The sequence below is a fragment of the Notolepis coatsorum genome (assembly GCF_963971535.1).
Source record: "Notolepis coatsorum genome assembly, chromosome: 6".
In the NCBI taxonomy this organism is placed as follows: domain Eukaryota; kingdom Metazoa; phylum Chordata; class Actinopteri; order Aulopiformes; family Paralepididae; genus Notolepis; species Notolepis coatsorum.
In genome coordinates this window covers 129,801,045-129,823,544 of record NC_140170.1, presented here as the reverse complement: position 1 = coordinate 129,823,544, position 22,500 = coordinate 129,801,045, and the positions used below count along the sequence as shown (strand labels likewise).

General features: G+C 45.2%; 1 protein-coding gene across 1 annotated transcript in view; it reads right to left on the bottom strand.

The window, feature by feature from the left end:
- Positions 1–22,500, bottom strand: part of LOC311230781 (semaphorin-3D-like) — a 207,608-nt gene that overhangs the window by 1,620 nt on the left and 183,488 nt on the right. Inside the window, 5 exon segments of the mRNA XM_084317140.1 lie at positions 1–217; positions 621–781; positions 3,197–3,261; positions 4,890–5,047; positions 6,122–6,163. The exon segment at positions 1–217 is cut by the window's left edge and continues 1,620 nt beyond it. Coding sequence (XP_084173266.1) covers positions 1–217; positions 621–781; positions 3,197–3,261; positions 4,890–5,047; positions 6,122–6,163 — 643 coding nt within the window.

Sequence of the window (22,500 nt, the reverse complement as noted above, 5' to 3'; positions counted from 1 at the left end):
GCCCTGGATGATTTGGACTGTGGTTTTGCTGGTGGTGAGCAGGACCTCTGAGGTTGTGGTTAGGGATGACATGGAGAACGTAACGGGCCAGGACCTGGCTGTACGAGTGCTCCTGGCTGGTGCAGGTGTAGAGGCCCATGTCGGCCAGCTCCAGGCGTTGAACCAGCAACCCTCGTTTCATGTGCAGGGTGCGCTCGTCATCGCTAATCTGAGGAATCTGACAGGCGGGGGGATGAAAAGGAGAGAGAAAGATAGTTCATATGGCTACATTATCCTTATCATTCACAACATTTACTCAGTCAGTCAGTCAGACTCTAGGTGGCCCTGCAGGTCCAATCGACCGATCTCAAACCCTGTCCCCTTTTCTTGATGAGGATCAATAAAAGGGGACGGGGTTGCAACAGTTGTGATTGGAGGATCAAGAAAAGGGGACGGGGTTGCAACAGTTGTGACTGGAGGATCAAGAAAAGGGTACAGGGTTTGAGATTGGTCAATTGTAGCATCAAGGCTAAGAGTGGGACTCTACTGTGCCATGGCCAGTACCTCTCCGGGGAAGGTGTGCGCCTGCCCACTCAGCAAGTTTGTAGATTGTGCGAAATCAGAAATAGCCCTGTACTTACCTCTCTGTTGTCTTGTGGGTGACTGAGAGATTGATGCTGCTGGGTCTGTGTGTCCCGCACGGTCCACCTGATCTCGGCCTGCGGAGACCGAGGAACACACTCCAAGAAAGTAGAGTTCCCTTCAACAGCGTACACCACCTTAGCCTCCACAGACTCTGCATCTGACACAGACAGACAGAGACCAGGGGGACAAGTTAAAACACGTTCCATAAATAGGGAAAGGGAAAGAAGTAAATTTCAATCTAGACATGTGACCAACAGCGAGTGTATCCCCGAACTGCCCTAATTCTCAGTCCATCTTTTAACCACGCCCCTAATCCGAGCCGTTGAAGAGTAGTTCATGTTTTTAGTTTCATGAGAACAGTGCCACCAAGAGGAGTACAGTAGTTCATGTTTTTAGTTTTATGAGAATAACGCCACCAAGAGGCGTACAGTAGTACTGTTCATGTTCTTACTTAGTTTCATGAGAACAGCGCCACCAAGAGAAGTACAGTAGTTCATGTTTTTAGTTTTATGAGAACAGCGCCACCATGAGGAGTACAGTAGTTCATGTTTTTAGTTTTATGAGAACAGCGCCACCAAGAGGAGTACAGTAGTTCATGTTTTTAGTTTTATGAGAACAGCGCCACCATGAGGAGTACAGTAGTTCATGTTTTTAGTTTTATGAGAACAGCGCCACCAAGAGGAGTACAGTAGTTCATGTTTTTAGTTTTATGAGAACAGCGCCACCATGAGGAGTACAGTAGTTCATGTTTTTAGTTTTATGAGAATAGCGCCACCATGAGGAGTACAGTAGTTCATGTTTTTAGTTTCATTAGAACAGCGCCACCATGAGGAGTACAGTAGTTCATGTTTTTAGTTTCATGAGAACAGCGCCACCATGAGGCAAGATGACTCAGAACGTCACAGGCCTCAAGTCGAATAATTTCCGGTTTATCATGCGTTCTTCTGAATTTTGATTGGATCTGGTGGTCAAATGGCTTGGTCCATCAATTATCTAAAATAAATGACACATTTGAAGATGTTAGTCCCCAGATTCCACACAGAAAAACCTCTTTGAGTCAGTGTTCTCTTTTAAGTCACTTTTAAAAACACATCTGTATATTAAATGTTTTTCCTAAGGTTATGGATTTAGGTCAGCTCTGATTGCTTAAACTGTTTTATCAATCTGACTACAAATACTGTTTGAAATGTTTTTTGTCTCTTTTTCTCTTGTTTTATTTTCTATTTAATTCTTTCGCCTTTGCTGATGTTAGCTGTTTGCTGTTTTTAACATGTCTGTAAAGCACTTTGTAACTTTGTTTGGAAAAGCGCTATACAAATACAATTCATTCATTCATTCATTATCACATTCACAATAAAACATTTAATGTTTGGACTGATGGTGGCGCTAGAGGCAAGATCATTGGGTCACCAAAATCAATAGGGTTCATCCATAATATCCCCCAGACTCTGTCGTTCAGGGATATAATTTGTTACTGCTAATTATAGTTCTCCTAATTTTTTGTATCTTTGGGGTGGGACTCATAATAGATCCCCCCAGTGCTGAAATGAGTGCTTGTAATACAGTGAGAATCCATATGTATCCTGAATAAAAAAGTAAAAAGGGAACTGCAGCTGCAAGGAGACATTGAGATGCATGTAGTTACAAAGGCTGTCCACTAGAGTGTTCACTTCTATTACCAACAGAGGAGTACATACTGTGGCAGATTACCTATGCAGTGCACTATTATTTTTAAGAGAATCATTTTTGGAACAGTACTTTGAATGGAAATCAACCAACACAATACAGGGGTAGAGGGTTGATGTGGCGTAAAATATGGACTGAGTAATATTGCTATGCTATATATATATGAAAAAAAAATATATAATTGAGCATTTATTGCTTTATCCGGATAGGCCCGTCAGAGAGGAAGGATGGGAGATGACGTGGGGGAAAGACATGCAGCAAGGATCTCCGGGTCCGGGAGTTGAACCCGGGACGTCCACGTTGCACTGCAGCGCAGCTACGTGGTGCGCCACCCTGGCACCCCTGCTATGATATTGTTAAGAATATTGAAGAAGAAAGGGAGTTTTTATCTGATTAGAAAGAAGTTTGTATTATCCCCTACTGGAATCTTCTGGTCATGAGCTGCTGCCTAGCTATTAAACGCCTGGAGGTGTTAATTAAATGCCTGCTGCCGTATGATTATTGCATGACTGTATGTGGCCTGCTGCTGCTAAAACCTAACAAAATCTGACCCCTTTGGAGTTGCATGCAGAGCACTGTCTCCTGTGCCTCCCCTCCTCTATCTCCCTATAAGCTGTCCTACTGTCTCCTATAAGCTGTCCTATTGTCTCCTATAAGCTGCCCCACTGTCTCCTATAAGCTCTCGCATTGTCTCTTATAAGCTCATACAGTCACTCACTCACAGTCGCCCTGCCTTGAACTACCCTGAGCTTTCTGATTAGAACTTATGAGTGGTTTGCTCACTTTTGCCTGGCTCTAGCCCTGATGTTTTGCCTCTATGACACTCTGTGTCCTTGTTGAAATAGGCCTAGTTTATCTGTATGGGAGCGTGTCAGTCCTTCCTTACCATCCTCTGTGATTGGACACTGGCTTAAGGGGTCGCCATACTTCACATCCTGTCTCCGCGCCCGCCTGAAACAATACAGACACACAGACACACACACACAGACACACGCACAAGCACACACACGCACATACAGACCAGTTACATATCAGCTGATGGAAAAACCATGTATTCAGTGTGCCAGTGAGTGTGTGTATGTGTGTATTTGTGCGATTTACGTGATATGTGAGACACAAGACTCATCATTTAAAAGATGGCTGACAGCAGCAGTGAATCAGCCACAGCTGCCTTTAGATAAAGGTATAACTGCTATAAATCCCTCCTCTCACATGGTACTTACTGGGCCTCTGTCTGCTTTTAAGCAGTGGTGTAGCCTCCTAGACCGAAGTAGTGGCCATACTGCGGATGTATGCAGACAACTGAAATCTACTTTAGGTGCACTGTGGAGTAGATTTCAGTTGTCTTCAGTCAGCTTGTAAAGACAGGAACTTGACCCCATTGACTTTGCATAGGTTTATAGCTAACTATCCAGAGCTAGTGTCACAGTTCCTACCTCTCTCTCTCTCTCTCTCTCTCTCTCTCTCTCTCTCTCTCTCTCTCTCTCTCTCTCTCTCTCTCTCTCTCTCTCTCTCTCCCGCTCATCTTGGAACAAGATACAGGAGGACCTAAAATTACCAGGACTGGTCACCCTCGGAGAATTCAAAGCCATTTTAAAATCCTACGAACTCAGTTCCCTTGGACAGTGCAACTGTGGTTGATCATTTGCCTGTTTGATAACTTGCCTGAAATTGGAGCTTGATGTAAATGTTTTATCTGTATTTTATTGTGATGTTCTTTTTTATGTTGAAACTTTCTTCTGCCTTGCTTGGCCAGATCGCTCTTGAAAAAGAGATTTTAATCTCAATGATGCTTATCTGGTTAAATAAAGGATTTGATTGATTGGTTAGTCAGATGTAGAGTGCAGGTGTGCTGCTGTCAGCGGAGTAGCTGATTGACGTCTGTGGGCCAATTACGTCAGTGATATAACCCCGCCGCAGATGTCATGAGGCTGCCAGAACATAACTTCATATTTCCCAGTTAGTTGTGTTATTCTGCTCTCGTATAGTTCTCTAGTCCATTGTGCTTAGACCGTATCTAACCCTTGTTGTCCTCCTTCCCCGCAGTCCTACCTGGCTCTTCACCATGTTCTCTGACTCTCAATAGACGTGCTCTGAAGCCCTGCCTGCCTGACAACTCTCCTTGCCTTTTCCCGGAACGTATGAGGACCTGCACCCGTTTGAATCTCTGCCTGGTTGACTACCCTGTACCCATTTTGACCCCTGTTTGGCTGACTACCCTGTACCCGTGTATCGACCCCTGCCTGTCTGACTCTCATGTCCCGCGCACGCCCCTGGACTGTACGAGTACTCCCCTGTGTATCGACCTCTGCCTGAATACCTGACTACTCTTTTGTTATTAAATATATCCAAACTGGGTTTAAACAAGATCTGTCTGCCGATTCTCATTATCTGCACATTGGGTACAATTCGTCGAGTCGTGACAGCTAGTATGAGGAATAGCATGGATTGTGCTGAGAAAGGACTCTACCGATCAATAACATCAGTGTAACTAACAAACAGGGCTAGGGTCCCAACAATCCGAACTATCCCTTTGAGGGCAGCACAGCTTTTTTCCACTCCTAGTTTTCTCCGTGTACCTCCTGCTGGTGGGGAAGAATCGGGAGCAGGCCTGTCCGTCCCAGGAGCAGTAGGGGTCCCGGGCCAGGCAGCACGAGGCACAGTCCTCCCCATACCTCTCACAACGCTGAAGCCCCAACTGCACCACGCCAAGCTCACTGGACACATACAACTGTTGCTACAGGGACAGAGAGATGGAAGGAGAGGGAGAGAGAGGGGGAGGGAGGGAAACATATGTGTCACCACAGTGCTAGACTAGACCACACTGAGCATAGTGGACACACCACACAGCTGTTAATGATGATGTTGAGATAATGAGTTCTATGTAACTGGTGGGCTCATTTCACACATGCAGCTGTTGAAGGGAGGGAGGGAGAGAGAGCTAGAGAGAGGGAGAGAGAGATATAGAGAGAGAGGGGGGAGAGAAGAGAGAGGGAGAGAGAGAGAGCGAGATAGATATAGAGAGGGGGGAGAGAAGAGAGAAGAGAGAGGGAGAGAGAGATAGAGAGAGGGGGAAGAGAAGAGAGAGAGATAGAGAGAGGGGGAGAGAGAGAGAGAGAGTCGAGTCAAGTCAAGAGTCAAGAGTTTTATTTGTCACAGCATACAAGTATACAATGAAATGCGGGTGGTCTTGCCCGCAACGATGTGCAATACAGTAGTAACAACATATAATATAATCCAATAAAACAACATTGTGCAATAAACAAGTAACATAGTAGGGCATATCGGTATTTGTACATAAGTTATTTACAGAGCATGGAGGACATGCTAGGTCCTTTGGTAGTGCAATACACTGTTAGCTACGGATGAGGCACTGGGTCTTTCTGTACAAGTGCTATTTTATACAATCTCAGGTTATACTATTTTTAAAGTGACCTTTCCTTAGTGGCCATAAGTGTGGGCGTGTGCAGCATGAGTGTGTGCTTGCTCATGTTAAAGTGGCTGCTAGTGTGTGAGCGTGTGAGAGAGAGAGAGAGAGAGAAAGAGAGAGAGAGAGAGAGAGAGAGAGGACGTGTCATGAGAGTCCAACTAACTGGTATTGATATGACGGGCTACTCTGTTAGAACAGATCTTTCTTTATATTGTATCTTCTTAGTGTAGTGATTTCTTGAAAGAAGGCGTGTTTAATGCAGCTGCTGTGTTCAATATTTAACTTAGCATAGCCCATTTAATCTGAAAGACCGATAGGAAGACTGACTGACTGACGGACTGGTAGACAGAGAGAGAAAGACAGACAGACAGTGAGACCTACCCTCTTGGTTGAAAGCTCCATACTCAGGATGGGGGTGGGACTCTGTGGAATGAACAGAATGTTTGATGAGAGCAAAGCTTATGTATTATTCCACCAAAATGCATAAGATTGTCAATGTGGATGCAGTTCTGGGGAGACTGTAGACTAGGGCACTTATCAGAATGTACATTAGAATATATACCATACAGTACAAGTCAAAGAAACAGAATAGAACGTAGTAGAGCTTGAACACTGTTACACTGTTACACTACACAACTGTACATATCTGCTGGACCAAATGATACAGCGATTAGCTCCATTACAGACTGCTTACTGGCAATAAATAAATGGATGAGTAAGAACTTCCTGAAACTAAACGAGAACAAAACTGAAATTCTAATTATCGGCCCCAAAACTAAAAAAGAAACGTTAATAAAGAACCTGGGAGGACTAACCCCTTGGATCAAATCTGAGGTCACTAGTCTCGGGGTTATCATAGATTCAGAACTGAACTTCAATTCTCATATTAGCAAAGTAATGAAATCATCGTTCTTCCGTCTCAGAAATATAGCAAAAGTACGACCATTTATTAATCAGAACGATGCTGAGAAGCTAATTCATGCATTCATATCTAGCCGGTTAGACTACTGTAATGCACTTTTCACAGGTCTCCCTAAGAAAACCACAGAGAGGCTTCAGCTAATCCAAAACTCTGCAGCCCGACTGCTAACTAGAACCAAAAGGAGAGAGCACATTAGTCCAGTCTTAGCTGCTTTACACTGGCTTCCTGTAACATTTAGAATTGACTTTAAGGTCCTTCTCCTTACATACAAAGCTCTAAATGGACAGGGACCTTGCTACATCACCAACACTCTAATAAATTACACGCCAGCAAGAACACTGCGATCATCAGCTGCTGGACTACTAGAGGCTCCCAGAAACAGTCAAAAGAGGATCGGTAATGCAGCCTTTATCAACTATGCCCCAAAACTGTGGAACAAACTACCCCAAAACATCAGGGAAACCAACTCGCTAGACATCTTCAAAAGACAGCTTAAAACATATCTCTTTGCTCAGGCATTTCAATGACTTACCTGCACTATTCTTACCCTGCCTACACTTTTATACACTGCCTATCAAATTCATGTGTCGGTTCTATGCTAATTTTATCTTATTTTATCACACTTTTTACTTCTTACTGATGCACTGCTCTGTTGTATGTTAAATACCCTGTTGTATGTCCGTTCTATTTTATAATTTTTAGAATCCTTATAAACTATTTTTATACTGAATGATTTACCATACCTTGCTACCTGTCTATCTTTTTTATGTTCGCTTATACCTGTATTTTTTACTGTTGTGAAGCACTTTGAACTGCAACCTCTGTATGAAAAGTGCTATACAAATAAAGTTATTATTATTATTATTATTATTATTATTATTATTATTATTATTATTATTATTATTATTATTATTATTATTATTATTATTATTATTATTATTATTATTATTATTATTATTATTATTATTATTATTATTATTATGTTTATTTGATGAATATCCTGTTTCTTAGATGAACAGGCTGTTGTTGGGGTGGTGAGGGTCTTTCATTAGCCTGCAGAATAATGAAAGACCCTCACCACCCCAACAACAGCCTGTTCAAGCTGCTGCGGTCAGGCAAGCACCTCCGCATACACGCAGCAAGAACAGAGAGACTAAGGCTCAGCTTCTTCCCCCAGGCCATCAGAACATTGAACACTGATCTCTCCACACACAAGTACACACACACACACACACACACACACACACACACACACACACACACACATACACACACACACACACACACACACACACACACACACACACACACACACACACACACACACACACACACACACACACACACACACACACACACACACACACACACACACACACACACACACACACACACACACACACACACACACACACACACACACACACACACACACACACACACACACACACACACATATCTGCCAACAGTGCTGTCAGGAGTGCAGAGTGCAGACTGCTCTGCGAGCCACACATATTGGGCGAGTCTGCGCTGGTATCTCATCCGCGCAATGTCGTTAGTGGATAGCTCACAAAGACGGAGCAGAATCCGCGTGCAAAAACACACATTCTGCACTCTCTCACACACAAACGCACCACAGGTCACTTTAAACACATAAGAAAAGAACACTTTAAAGGAAGGAGAAAAAAAGTCACTTTAAGAAAATAACTTGTTGCGGTTCTTCAATCAATCAATCAATCAATCAATCAATCAATCAAATTTATTTATATAGCACATTTAAACATGACACTTGTCAACCAAAGTGCTTCACAAAGGATGCTTGGTTCATCTTGTATAGTATAGTTAGTATAGCAAGTATAGCATAGGGACATAGAGTAAAACTGTATATTGTATAGTAGGGTACATAGGACCCAGTGCCTTTAATTCATAGCTTAACATTGTATTGCATTTGATCTCAGGACTTGTATCATGTCTATTTTATTATCTTCTACTCTATTTTATTTACTATTGTATTCTTGCACAATCAAAGTGGGCATGGCCACCCGCATTTCACTGTATGCCTTGTGTATGTATGTGACAAATAAACCTCTTGAATCTTGAATCTTGAGAGTAGAATACAAAAGAACATACAGTAATAGATAGTTTACCAATGAAAGATTATGACATAATCGAGTAGAATAGATACTAGGGATGTCCCGATCCGATCACGTGATCGGGATCGGCGTCGATCACGTGCTTTTCAGAGGATCGGGGATCGGGAAAAAATAATAATAAAAATCGGCAGTCAAAAAAAAAAATTGTATTCAACAAACATGACCATGTCCACGTCTTAAACTCATACGGAGGCCTTAGTTTTGGTTTTAAATTACATATAATATATCATCATTAATGTATTTATTGTCACACAGAGCAGAATAATTGTCCACAACAAACACTTTCCCTTTAATTTACACCATTGCAACAAACACATTCCCTTTAATTTAGACCGGTGTTCTGCCACAACGCACGTCGCTCCCGAAACACGGTTAATATCCACTGACTTGAGCAGCTAGACTTAATGTCAGAGGTTTGGAACTAAGCATTTTAAAATAGAAAGTCAAGCCAGTTGCAATGTTTGCAAGGAGGACAGGCTGGAGGCGAAGTTTTCAGACTAACTTTTCACCTGGAGGATAACGTCAATTATTTGCCGTGACTGAGGATTATCGTCGGCGTTTCAGACCAGAATGGACCATTACGTAAGTCGAACACTGAATGTATACTAATGTGCAAACATATATTGAAACTTTTAATATTTCTCATAATGAAGCAGAAGCACATTTCTCAGGCTGAATGTAATAACAAAAGCCTCCGCGCTGGCGCGCTCGCGCCCCGGACTATAGGCAACAGAGGGGTGCGCGCAGAGGCTTTTGTTATTACATTCAGCTTGACAAAAATGCGTCAAAATTGATTACTAATGTGAAAGATCGGATCGGAAACGATCGGATCGATAGATATTTAAAATCACATGATCGGGATCGGATCGGCAGCAAAAAAAGGCGATCGGGACATCCCTAATAGATACTGTACAAATGAATAGAATAGCACATACTAGTAAATGTAATACTCATTCCTCCCAAAACCCCTTAAGAAACCCAGAGACGAAGGCTTGAAGTGAAATCACCATCCATTTGAAGTGTTTTAAATTCAACCTTGATCATTGGATCATTGGTTTATGAGGCAAAATAAAGAGTTGCATTTTGGGTTTAGATATATTGAGCTACTACTGATGGAGCAATTCATAATCTAATAGGTGTATTTTGTCTTCAGAGGACCTAGTTAACTATTTCCCCATTACTCCACGTTCCAGCTCACTGACTTGTTTCAGCGCAGGGCATAGTTAGTCAATGACTCATGACCACCCTGGAGTGGCTGAGAGAGAGAGAGAGAGAGAGAGAGAGAGAGAGAGAGAGAGAGAGAGAGAGAGAGAGAGAGAGAGAGAGAGAGAGAGAGAGAGAGAGAGAGTTATTCTAGTCAACTATGTTCCATTGGAAACTACAGGCACGGTCTCTGACCGACAATGCATCATTATAATGCAGGACCAGCAGATTGGCACTGAGATACACAAAAACAAGCACTCCCATTCAGGCTTGGTTTGTTTTTTAGCCATAAAAGTACTGTTGCCATGTTTTTTGGTGATACAAGCACAGGGTAGAGCAGAGGTTCCCAACCTTCTTTCTCAACACAGTGCTCCCCAAGATGCTCTGGATAAACACATCCACCAAACACTGTAAAGGTCAGGGCACTGGGAAAACTCACCTGAAAGACGGTCAACTCCTCTAGAAAGATCTCCTCCGTCTCCCAGTTGTCTTTGATGACTGACACCGCTTTTACCACCTTGCCATCATCTGGAACAGGGAAACAAACACATCACTAATAGCGCCACCTCAGTTCACAAGAGACATCAAAACAATCAATACTGGAGTTAGTAGATTTTCACATGACAGTAGTGAAAGTCAAGTAACTATGGCTTTGTAAAACCGTCAACTTCTCAGTCAATACAAGGAGTGTTTCCTTACATGATACAGGCGGCTGAGTGGCGCAGTGGGCACGGCACTCGCCACTAACGCAGGAGATGCTGGTATCGAGCCCAGCTCTCGGCGTTGCTACCAGCTTGGCTGGTCGTTCATACTAACACAATTGGCAGTGTTAGAGGGTGGGAAAGCCGGTGGGTGGGGACTGGATGTTGTGGACAGCGACTCCTACAGGTTGGTTGGTGCGCCTGTACAGCAGAATCAGGAAGTATCGGGGGCAGCGTGAGCCTCCCACGCGTTACTCCTCGCCACTGAGAGATCGCGCTGTACAGGTGAAAAGATGCGACAGGCTGCCTCCTCGTGTACCGGAGGGGACACGTGATGCAAGGCTTGGTCCTCACTGCAGCCGACCAGTGGAAGGCATGGTCTAGCAACGTTCGAGACAGGGGAGGGAAGAATTGAAGGGAGAATTGGCAAGGCGAAATTGGGATGGGAGAAAAAAAGGACACACATGATACAGTACTATCTGTAACCAGAACTTGACATTAACACCTGACCACCGGCCAAATTCTGGTAGAATTCGGCTGTGGCCGGTAACTCTGTCATTCTACCGGCCACAGTGGCCGGTGACTTTTTTTCTATGAAAAAAAAACATTGTAGTCTACAAAAGGCACCGGCAATAATTAAGTCAATCCAAGTGATACTACATAATACTACAACTCCCACAACAATTCGGAAAAGTGCATTACCGGCCAGATCCTGGTAGTGGTGCTGTCTCGAGAATGGAGTACTCCTTGTTTTCAGACCAGATGTAATTTTTTTTCATTCAGGCCTACTTTTTCTGTTAGCGTGAAGATATGCCTTCATCAGATCGCATGGAATACCTTTTGCGACGCCGAATTCAGTATGCAGTAAAGGAATATAGCATCACCAATGGACATATCGATCTACCAGATGGCGATCAATAACTGGGAAATTTAAACTCATCATCACGCTATAAAATGGGAACGTATTGATGAAAAAATTATTTAGTGTGGTGATTTTTGGCTGGTGAAAATGCTGAGTGGCTAGTGACTTTGGAAAACCACTAGCCACAGTGGCTAGTGAGCCAAAAAGTTAATGTCAAGCCCTGTCTGTAACCATAATTATATATATATATTTGGGATTATTACTTTATTTATACATATGTTACATATGTTGTCGACCCAGTACACTTGCTCTTTGTCCACAGAACCATTCTTCACATGAACACCTGGGAGGAGCTGCCCAGTACAACACCTATAGGCAGGTCCACTGGGAGGAACTGCCCAGTACAACACCTATAGGCAGGTCCACTAGAGGAGCTGCCCAGTACAACAACTATAGGCAGGTCCACTGGAGGAGCTGCCCAGTACAACAACTATAGGCAGGTCCACTGGGAGGAGCTGCCCAGTACAACAACTATAGGCAGGTCCACTGGAGGAGCTGCCCAGTACAACAACTATAGGCAGGTCCACTGCAGGAGCTGCCCAGTACAACAACTATAGGCAGGTCCACTGGAGGAGTTGTGGGTTGAGTGCCTTGCTTTAAAGGCACCTTGACAATAGCTGTTGAGAAAGGGGGAAGCATCACTCCCAACTGGTAGCAGGATTTAAACCAGTGACCTTGGTAACCAAGGGTACATTCTATGGCAGTTTCCTTGGTGACAGAGTAATCCAGACTCTAAACATGCCCAGTAGGCTACAAGACACCTGCAACAGGATTTACGAGGTCTTCCCAATTCCCATGACTGCTTTAGGCCAGCTGTTACATTCAAAACACACACACACACACACACACACACACACACACACACACACACACACACACACACACACACACACACACACACACACACACACACACACACACATACACACACACAGAATCCCAGGTACATAGTTGAAACATGTATAAAATTGTTCATACCTAACTACCATACACAACAACAGTTACCACTAACATGTGTGTAGAAGGTGTTTTGAAAGTGCATACCTTCACATGCTGACAATGACCGGGTTGCCATGACACCTACACATGCCATGACACACACACACACACACACACACACACACACACACACACACACACACACACACACACACACACACACACACACACACACACACACACACACACACACACACACACACACACACACGCACACGCACACACACACAGGGTAAACCTACAGAGGAGCGCAGCACAGTATCATCTTAATGTCAGGATGCTCCCAGGGAACTGCTGCGGGAGACCGTGGGAAATCTTCTGTTAGTGTGCATGCGCGCATGTGTGTGTGTGCGCGCGCGACATGATCATGTCAAACAAGCCCACCATGCACAGACTAATGTTGTCTATATACTCGGCCACATCTCATCTTCATGCCATTTCTTCTCATGGCTCACAGAGATGCCAAACTCTGAGATACAAAACAATGTATTCAGGCTCTCAGTCCATTTGCCTTGGCAGGGATACATTTACATTTACATTTAGTCCTTTAGCTGACACTTTTATCCAAAGCGACTTACTGTACAAGTTCTGTACGACAAGTCATCAGGAAGGGCACAACTCTATCAGCTGAGTAACAGTGTTCATCAAAGTGTTGAGTGCTACAGTGTAGGTTAGTATATTAGGACAAGTGCATGACAGTAAAGTTAGTTAGGGTTAGATTTATTTATTTATTATTATATATATCTTTTTCAGATAATGGTTGAAGAAGTGTGCGACAGCAAAATATTGGACGGGTTTTGGCTGTCCTAACTGTGTTGGGAAGTTTGTTCCACCATTGTGGGGCAAGGACTGAGAATAGGCAGCTCGCTGATAACAAAGTATCATTACACATGGGCAAAACAGAGTCCATTCTCTTCGGTTCAAATAACAAACTCAGCAAGACCGACGGCTTCTCAGTTACAGTGGGTGACAATATTGTCACAAGGAAAGATGAAATTACCTACCTGGGCTCCATCCTAGAGGCTAATCTTTCCTGTGACAAAATGGCATCCAATGTAATAAAAAAAGTCAACCAACGAACACGTTTCTTGTACCGGATCTCCTCACTGGTAAACAAGAATACCCTGAAGACTCTGGCAGGAGAACTCATTCAAGGGTACTACGACTATGCGTGCACCTCATGGTACCAAAGCACCTCAAAGGCGCTAAAAACAAAATTACAAACATCTCAAAACAAACTGGTCAGACTACTGCTTGACCTTACTCCTAGAACCCACCTCACCCCTGCCCACTTTGACAACCTAGGATGGCTTAGAGTAGACGACAGAGTACAGCAACTTGCAATGGGCCTGGTCTACAAGATACACTACACGACCAAGGTACCCATGTACATGTCAAAATACTTCCCAAAGGTCAGTGAATACCACGATCACAACACCAGAGGGAGCTCCACAAATCATGTTAAACCCAGATTCGGCTCAAACAAGGGACTAAACACGTTTCGCAATTATGCCACATCAATGTGGAACGCCCTACCCAAAGCTGTAAAGGAATGTGAATCACTACCCACTTTCAAAAACACTCTCAAAAAACACCTACGGGAGACTGCAATTCTAAACTGGCCCCTGTAAATGTCCTAACACAACCCCCCCCCCCCCCCCCCCCCCCAATGTACAGTAAATGACCAAGTATGGTCTTGTCAATATTCCAATGTACAGTTTTGCTTGTTCAGTTGTACAGTGTCCCCCACCCACCCCTCCTACCCAACCTCCCCCCAACATCCTCCAATGTACAGTTTCTATGTCAAATGTATATACTCTCTTTTCTGGACTCTTTTCGTATCACAAACAGTACTGTATTTGAAAATCTGGTATGTCATAAATGTATAGATGTAGCAGTACTGTCTATCTGTATGTCATGTATGTCATATATGATGAATTGAAAATGGGGGACCCTGATGTAAACAAGACGAAAGTCTTTCTCTGGTCTGCATCCCCTTAACAATTGTATGTATTGAGCTGTACTGTACTGTACCCATTCTGCAATCTGTTAATACAATTTTCAATCAATCAATCAATTCTCTTTGATGACCCTCCCAGAGCTCGGATAGGAGTAGGTCTGAGTAGGGATAGTGTGGCGTCGGGGACTATGACATGTTACAGTATGTAGATGACAATGATGTCAAACAAACCAACCATACATGGTCTAATGATAGCGTCTCAAAGATAACAAGCTGCTCACTGAAAAGCAATACTTTATGATGAAATGCTTGTTTGAGCCCCTGAGAGTGTGCTACATACAGTAAAAATAAAGTAAGTAAAAAAAGTAATTAAGAAGTAAGTAAAAAGTAAGTAAAGGAATGTTCAGTCAATATACATATATACAATATATAATACAGAGTAAAATGAGTAACAGTGAGGTGCAATGCAGAAATGAGATGAAGTACAAAACGTAGGCTAAGTTGCAAATGAGGTATGAATGTAGTACAAATCTCTTTAATAATAGATACATATAAAGTGAGTAAAGTGAGTGGTAAGGTGAGTGTTTGTTTAAAGTGAGTGTGTACATGTGGATGTGTGTGCAGTGAGTGTAGATGATGGTTTGTTACATAGTGTCATTGTCATTGAGCATGCTGATGGCCTGGGGTTAGAAGCTCCTTCTGAGTCTCCCTGTACTGGCCATGAGACTCTGGTAGCGCTTGCCTGACCGCAGCAGTTCAAAGAGGCAGTTGTTTAGGTGACTAGAGTCTTTGATTATTCTCTTAGCCTTGGCCCTGCAACGCTTGTGTGTCAGTGGTTGTACCAGTGTCAGTGGTTGTACCGGTGTCAGTTGTTGTACTGGATCTCACAGAAAGTATACAAATGTAAGTGTGTATCCGTGTGTTGTATAAAGGTTGAAAACACGTGTTATTGTGTAGCATTTGCTCATTGGACGAAAGTGCACACCATGTCCTCATAACATCATGGATTCTAATCTGACATATGACCTACAGTATTTATCTAACTGCCATAACTGACCCAAGCAATTGTGAAAATACGTGCAGTATGAAGTGGTCAAAGAGTAACCACACCACCAGAATGGAAAGACGACAGATATGAGAGAAATCCAGCAACTGAATCTGTAACCAACAAGTTACAACATGTTTGGATTAATCAAGGCTTTATGTTAAAGACGGTAAAGAACATCAGTCACAGAGGCAGACGGGCAGGTGCAACACCACAGCAGTAGCTATGGTCAATGAGGAACCAGTTAGTGTTCGAAAATGGGAAGATCATCATGGCTGAAGACCCCAGATAGTATTAATCCGGCAGGTAGATGGAGAACAAGCAGCTAGTTGAGATATGTGTGAGAGTCAAGCTCTAAAGAATGGTTAACCATCGTAACAACAGCTGTGTCTATCTTAGAGATGATGTTAGAGATGAATTCACTACCATTTAATTTTCATGTTATAATTATAACATGTTCACTCATCTCACCTTATATCAGTTATTGTGTTGAAGTATGGGGGAATACTTATGGGACCAATATAAAACCATTATATATACTACAGAAGAGGGCCATAAGAATCACACATAAAGTGAGTTATCGAGAACACACAAATACATTATTTATTAAATCTAGAATAATTAAACTTGAAGACATAGTTAAGTTTCAAACAATGTTAATTATGTTTAGGGCAAGAAATAATACACTGCCAGAAAAACTACAAAATATTTTTCATTTAGAAAGTGAGTTTAGTAGGAGAAAATACAATTTTAAACATCAGTTTGCACGTACCACACTTAAACAGATGTGTCCTTCAGTTATTGGTGTAAAGTTGTGGAATTCTCTCCATAGCGAGCTTAAGGGATGTAACAGTGTTTATCAATTCAAGAAAAATTATAAAAAAGAAATATTTAGTCGGTATGAAAATCAAATGTGATCTGAATGGTGAGATCTTTTATTTTCTTTTTTCTCTCTTTCTTTTATTCTTTATTCTTTATTATTATTATTATTATTATTATTATTATTATTATTATTATTATTATTATTATTATTATTATTATTATTATTATTATTATTATTATTATTATTATTATTATTATTATTATTATTGTAACTGAGGGGTACAATTCCCTGACTGTATTACTAGATATGATACTTACTACCACTACCTTTGTACTTAATATTCGGCCACCCAGTACACGGCATAAATATATTATCATGAACACTCTCACGTAGATGAAACGGATCCAACACAAATGTACGAATTAGAAACAGGTCTTTATTTCCTACACAGCGATGGTGTGTAGAATAAACACTTAATCACTTAATTACATTTATGAATTGAAATAGTATGCACTTTTATGGCAAGGAGTATTCGTCGGTATATCAATAGAGAATGTCCAATCTCTGAAGGCGCAGGTGGTAAATATACGACCTGGAATAGTTAAGGAATAACAGCAATGATACTTTAATGATTATACTAGATACACTAGAGGGGGTTAATCCGGTCGCTTGTAAGCCGACAGGAGTAGGAGGGGGGGGGGGGTAGAATCCGGCTGCCTCGTCCGGCCAAGGGTATCCCAGGTGAACCCACTGTAGTGCCGTTCAATGCGCCGGCGATCCTTGGACCACAGATGAAAGCAGGTGGACTCTTTGTGGGCCGGCTCTCTCCGGTCCACGGGGGAGAGACGTGAAGCGACCTCGTCTTGCAGAGCGTCTCCTCACCTTGCGTCCTCTCCAGGGGGGGGGGTTCCAACACACGGCAGTGTCGGGGGTCTTTATCCATGGAATAATCAAAGAATCCAAAGCATAATCCGTGCCTGGGAAGGCGGGCTGTCGTCGGTAGAATAATCCGGTATACAGGTCCACTCGCTCGTCGGCTCTGGGGCTCCTCGGGTGCAGCTTCACATAGGGTCAACCACCCTGGGTAAGCAGCCAGTTCTCTGCCCGAAACGATGGGGTACTGACTACGGTAGTATTCTCACCGCACGAAGCACTATATATTAACAGACTATTATTAGCTTAATAGACTACGTCCAACTCGACGATATAGTGCCAAATATGACTATTCAAATATTAATATACACGATGTCTCAATACCGATGGTAGGCGAACTTGGCCTTACTCCCACACGTGGCGTCGCGGGGAGGCTTTACGTCTGTGACTCTATTGGCGGGTAAGAAACTGGACTGAAAAGAAAGTCCTACTTTAGTAGCGCAGTATATATACGCACTATGAACAAATAGTCCCATTAGTGGTGCGGTAGCCAAATTCCTACGCGGAACTAGGACTTGTTCGTACATGTCGAGCGGTACGTTTGAACTGGGTCTGAGGGGTATGGCAGCCTGGCACCAAGGTCTCGACCAATAGTAGAATGGAGACTATTATGGGATGTTCAGTAGGCTAGAATGGATATTCAATGCATATTGTACAAGGAATATACAAGGGATATCAGGGAATATTAGAGAATATACAAATACAATTAAATATATATATATAAATAAATATATATATTCGGTTTAATCTGGCCCTTCACAACAGCCACCCCCTGAATAGGTCCCAGACCTAATCAGTTAAACAGAGACAGATTAATCGCGTTGTCTATTTACACATAAGGGTTTGCTGTAGGGGTCAGTCAACTTCACAAAGTCATAGGGTTGTAGGGTCATGGTCATCATCGATTGTGTCTGGGAGTCGAGGCAGTTCTATGAGCCTTGCCACGGGACGGGTGTAAGTGCGACCCTGGACGAGCACTTCAGCTGCTCGGACCTTGCCGTCGGCACCGGTGATCACTTTGCTTACGCGGCCGGCCGGCCACATAGCTCTGGGCAGTGATTGATCAATAATCATGACGACTGTTCCTTCTGTCAAATTGTCTCTCTCCTTTACCCACTTCTGGCGGGTCTGTAGAGACAGTAGGTAGTGCAGTAGGAAACTGTTCCAAAACTTGTCGGCTAATACTTGGCTGTACCTCCACATTCGTCGGCCGTTCGCTTCTTCAGGCCGGTACATTGTCTGTGGTAATGCAGGATCTAGCCGCCCCATCAGGAGTGTGTTGGGGGTAACTGGGTCGATATCCGGTAGATTGGGGGCTCTGCGTAGGCGACCACCCACTCTGATGAGGGTATGAGCGTAGCTCTCGGGGGCCAGATGAATTAATCTGCTGTCGGATGGGACGGGCTTTCCTCCCTGTAGACAGGCCAATTCATCGGGGAACGAGTCTCTCTGGGCTCGCTGCAGTAGAAGCAATTCTGCTTCCTCGTAGTTAGCTGCTGACATATCAGCGGGGGACTTGCACTCCGGGTGGTACCGCAGGAATGTTCTTTGTTGTGCACTCTCTATGGACGTGCAATCGTCTATGTTAGGGTCGGTGGAGGCTACGGTGCTCAATCCACAGAACACAGACTTCTTATTTTCCACCTCCTCTGGACTTGCTTCCCTCGGGATAGGCATGGGCCACTGTCCTTCCGGGAGTCTTAGGAATGCGGGGCCGTCACTGTAGACATTGCGACGGGTGAGGTCATCCAGGGGCATCCCCCGGGTGATGACGTCAGCTGGGTTCTGTTTTGTATCAACGTAGCGCCACTCTGTTTCTCCGGTTAACTCTTCGGTTAAGTCTTGAATCTCGGTGACTCTGACTCCCACGAAGACTTTGTACTTGCATGAGTCCGATTTGATCCAGGCGAGTACCGTCGTGGAATCTGACCACAGGATTGTTCTAGACACCGGTATGGTGAGCTCACGTTGGATGAGCGTGGCTAGGTGCGCTCCGGCTAGGGCTGCGCAGAGCTCTAGACGTGGGATAGATTGTTGCTTGCGTGGGGCTATTCTCGAGCGGGCGAGGACAAATGCTGTGTAGATCTCTCCCCCCTGGTCTTGGGCCCGCAAGTAGGCTACTGATCCGTATGCGACCTCTGAGGCGTCACTGAAGACGTGTAAGTCCATTTTACATGTCTCTGGCCTCACCGTGGGTGGGAAGTAGCTTCGGCGCATATTAACGCCTGGGAGTGAGTGGAGCTCCATCTCCCACTCTCTCCAGGTGGATGCAACGCTGTGTCGGACCTCTTCGTCCGCTGCTGGGTCCTCTGCTACATGTTTCTGTAGTGCAAATGTCGCACAGCAGGGGCTGCACGTCGTTCCGAAGGGGAGGACTTCCCATTGGTAGATGGCTGGGTGCTCATCTCCTGGCTTCTCTCTCCATAGGAACCGTAACAGGGGCTTGTCCGCCTCTACTAATCTCACCTGCAGGAACATTCCTTTAATGTCCCCGCTGATGGCCACCTTTTCCTGGCGGAAGCGGAGTAGAACGCCGAGTAGGGAGGGGCCGAGTGTGGGACCGGGCAGTAACTCTTTATTCAGATTTTGGGATCCGATCTGGTAGCTGCAGTTAAATACTATGCGGTCTTTACCGTTGTGATGGACCTTGTGGTGGGGCACGTACCACGATTCAGTGGTCTGGTCAGCCTCTTTAATGTCCATCTTTGTGACGTGTCCCGCTGTGATGAGCTTCTCAATCTCAGCGCGGTATACACTCTCTTGGGCGGGGTTCTTGGCTAAGCGCCGCTCCGTGTTCAGCAGGTACCGTTCTGTGGCGTCTGTCTTGGCGTGGAAAGTAGGCATTCCTTCTCGCCGCAGGAGTGGCGTGGCGTATCTCAACACGCCGTTGACCGGGACTCTCTTGGTCCCTGTCTCGAGGAGGTGAATGGCGTAAATGTCATCTTTAGAGCGAATGTCTTTCTTTCCGTTCTTAAAGGGTATTTGTTCCAAGGTCCATAGCCGCTCTACGTGTTGCAGGAGTGCGGTTTCTCCCTCTGTGACTCGGGAGTGGAGACATCTAGTGGCTGTACTTCGGTTGAGAGATTTGGCGAGCGGGCCTTGGAGAGTCCATCCCAAACGGGTCTCGACTGCTGCAGGGCAGCCTCGGGGTCCGGTATGAACCCGGTCTATCGGGACAATGAGGTCTGCATGGTCGGAGCCTATCAACAGGGTCGGCATAGCATTGTCTATGAGCGGGATCGGTAACTTGCGCAGATGTGCATATTTCTCCATCAGCTTGGCGACGGGGTATGTGTACCGCGACAGTCCTATTTCTTGGCTGGTGAAAGCGTCTGCAATCTGGTACCGTCGCTCAGGCTGGCCGCTTGCTGCGATAGAGAATGAGACATTCTCGCCCTTTATCGTCTTCAAATCTCGTCTTATTGTCCGAATTGTCATTTGGGTTTCGCTTCCCCGCAGCCCTAGCTGGGCCGCAGCGGAGGCGAGCAGCAGGGTCTTCTCTGACCCGTCATCGAGGACGGCGTAAGTGTCCAGGACTTTATTCTGGTAGCTTAGTGTCACACGCACTACTTTTAGGAGTACTCGGGCTCCACTGCTGCTGGCGGGATCGATGTACATGACGCTCGCTTTGCGGCTGGATGGTGCAGGTGAAGGGCGCCGTCTGTTACTGTCGTGAAGTATGTCCAGATGGGCTCCATCGCACTTGGTGCACCTTTTCTTTAAGCGGCATTCGGCTGCCATGTGTGAGCGCGCACAGCGAAAACAGCGCTTGTTGGACTTTATCCATTGACCTGCTTCCTCCGCGTTCAGCTTGGGGAAGGAGTCACATTGCGCTAGCCAGTGTTCTTTCTCACAGTAGGGGCACACTATCTTCCACTTCTCCGTTCTGGAGGGGGTACTGTGGCTCCTGCTGCTCGGTACTGACTCCGATTGGTGCATCACAGTCACCGATCTTCTTCCATCATTTAGTCGTCTGGTTCCTTCTCTGGAGCCAGGGGTGCTCCGTCCGAATGTATCTAGCCGTAGGCTGCTGACTTCTCTCGCCAGGAAGTCTGCTAGATCGAGGAGGTTCGGTTCGGGGCCATTCGGGTCTCTGTGGTCCCTCTGCCGCCTAAAGCGCTCCTGACGAGCGGGCGGCAGCTTCTCCAGGATCCTTTCCACATTTGAGTTGGCGTAAAGTTCATGCCTCCCCTTCTCTCTTTGCGCTCCCAACATCCCTACCAGGGACTGCACTCTGATGGACAGGTCGTCCAGTGCTCGATTGTCTATTGCTGGGGGTAAGCGGTCGATGTGTCGGATCTCCTGGATCACGTAATCCCATATGCGCCCATACCTCTGGTCCAATGCTACCAGCGCTGCTGTGTATGGGGTGGTGGAAGTCGCGTAGGCGAGCGCTATATTATGTGCGCGGGGTACCTTTAAGTGCTTCAGTAGGATGGCGTATTTGTGGCGTTCATCCAATACATCCACCAACATGGTCTCCAGACACATGCGGAGTTCTGTATACTGGGCCCGGTTCTCTTGGGTGAAGTCGGGTACCATAGGCGTGCCAATGTATGACGCTGACTGTGGATACATCGGCGAGCGTTGGGGGAGAGGCCTCCTAGGCGAGTCTCCTCCCGCTCCTTGGTATGGGCTGGTACCGGCAGTGTACCATGGCCCGCTTGTCCAGGTGCTGTTCCTCGGTGCGGGTCGTGCGGCGTGCTCACCCGTGTATAGAGTCGGGGGTCTGTAGCGCAGCTCCGCGGGAGTATAGCCTGGGCTGTACCGGACCTCCTGGTCCGGTAGAGTACTGTGCTGTCTTCGGGCGTGGTTCTCCTCCTCTTCCTCTTCGTCTTCAGTTAGGTCATCCAGTGCTTGTAGTCTCTGGTTTAGCCTCTCCACAGGATATGCTGCTCCTTCCCGGTTGCTAGGTCTCGCTTGGACCGGTGGGGGGAGGTGGTCTGTGGGGGGTATAGACCTCGTCTGTTGGTCAAGTTCAGGGTTGTTTGCTCGGCTAGGGGATGCCGCCCTGGAGGTGTGTCTAGACGAGTTCCTGGAGCCTCTGGCGGAGGGAGAGGGTGTTGTCCGTCTGATCAGCTGTTCTATTAGTTGCGACT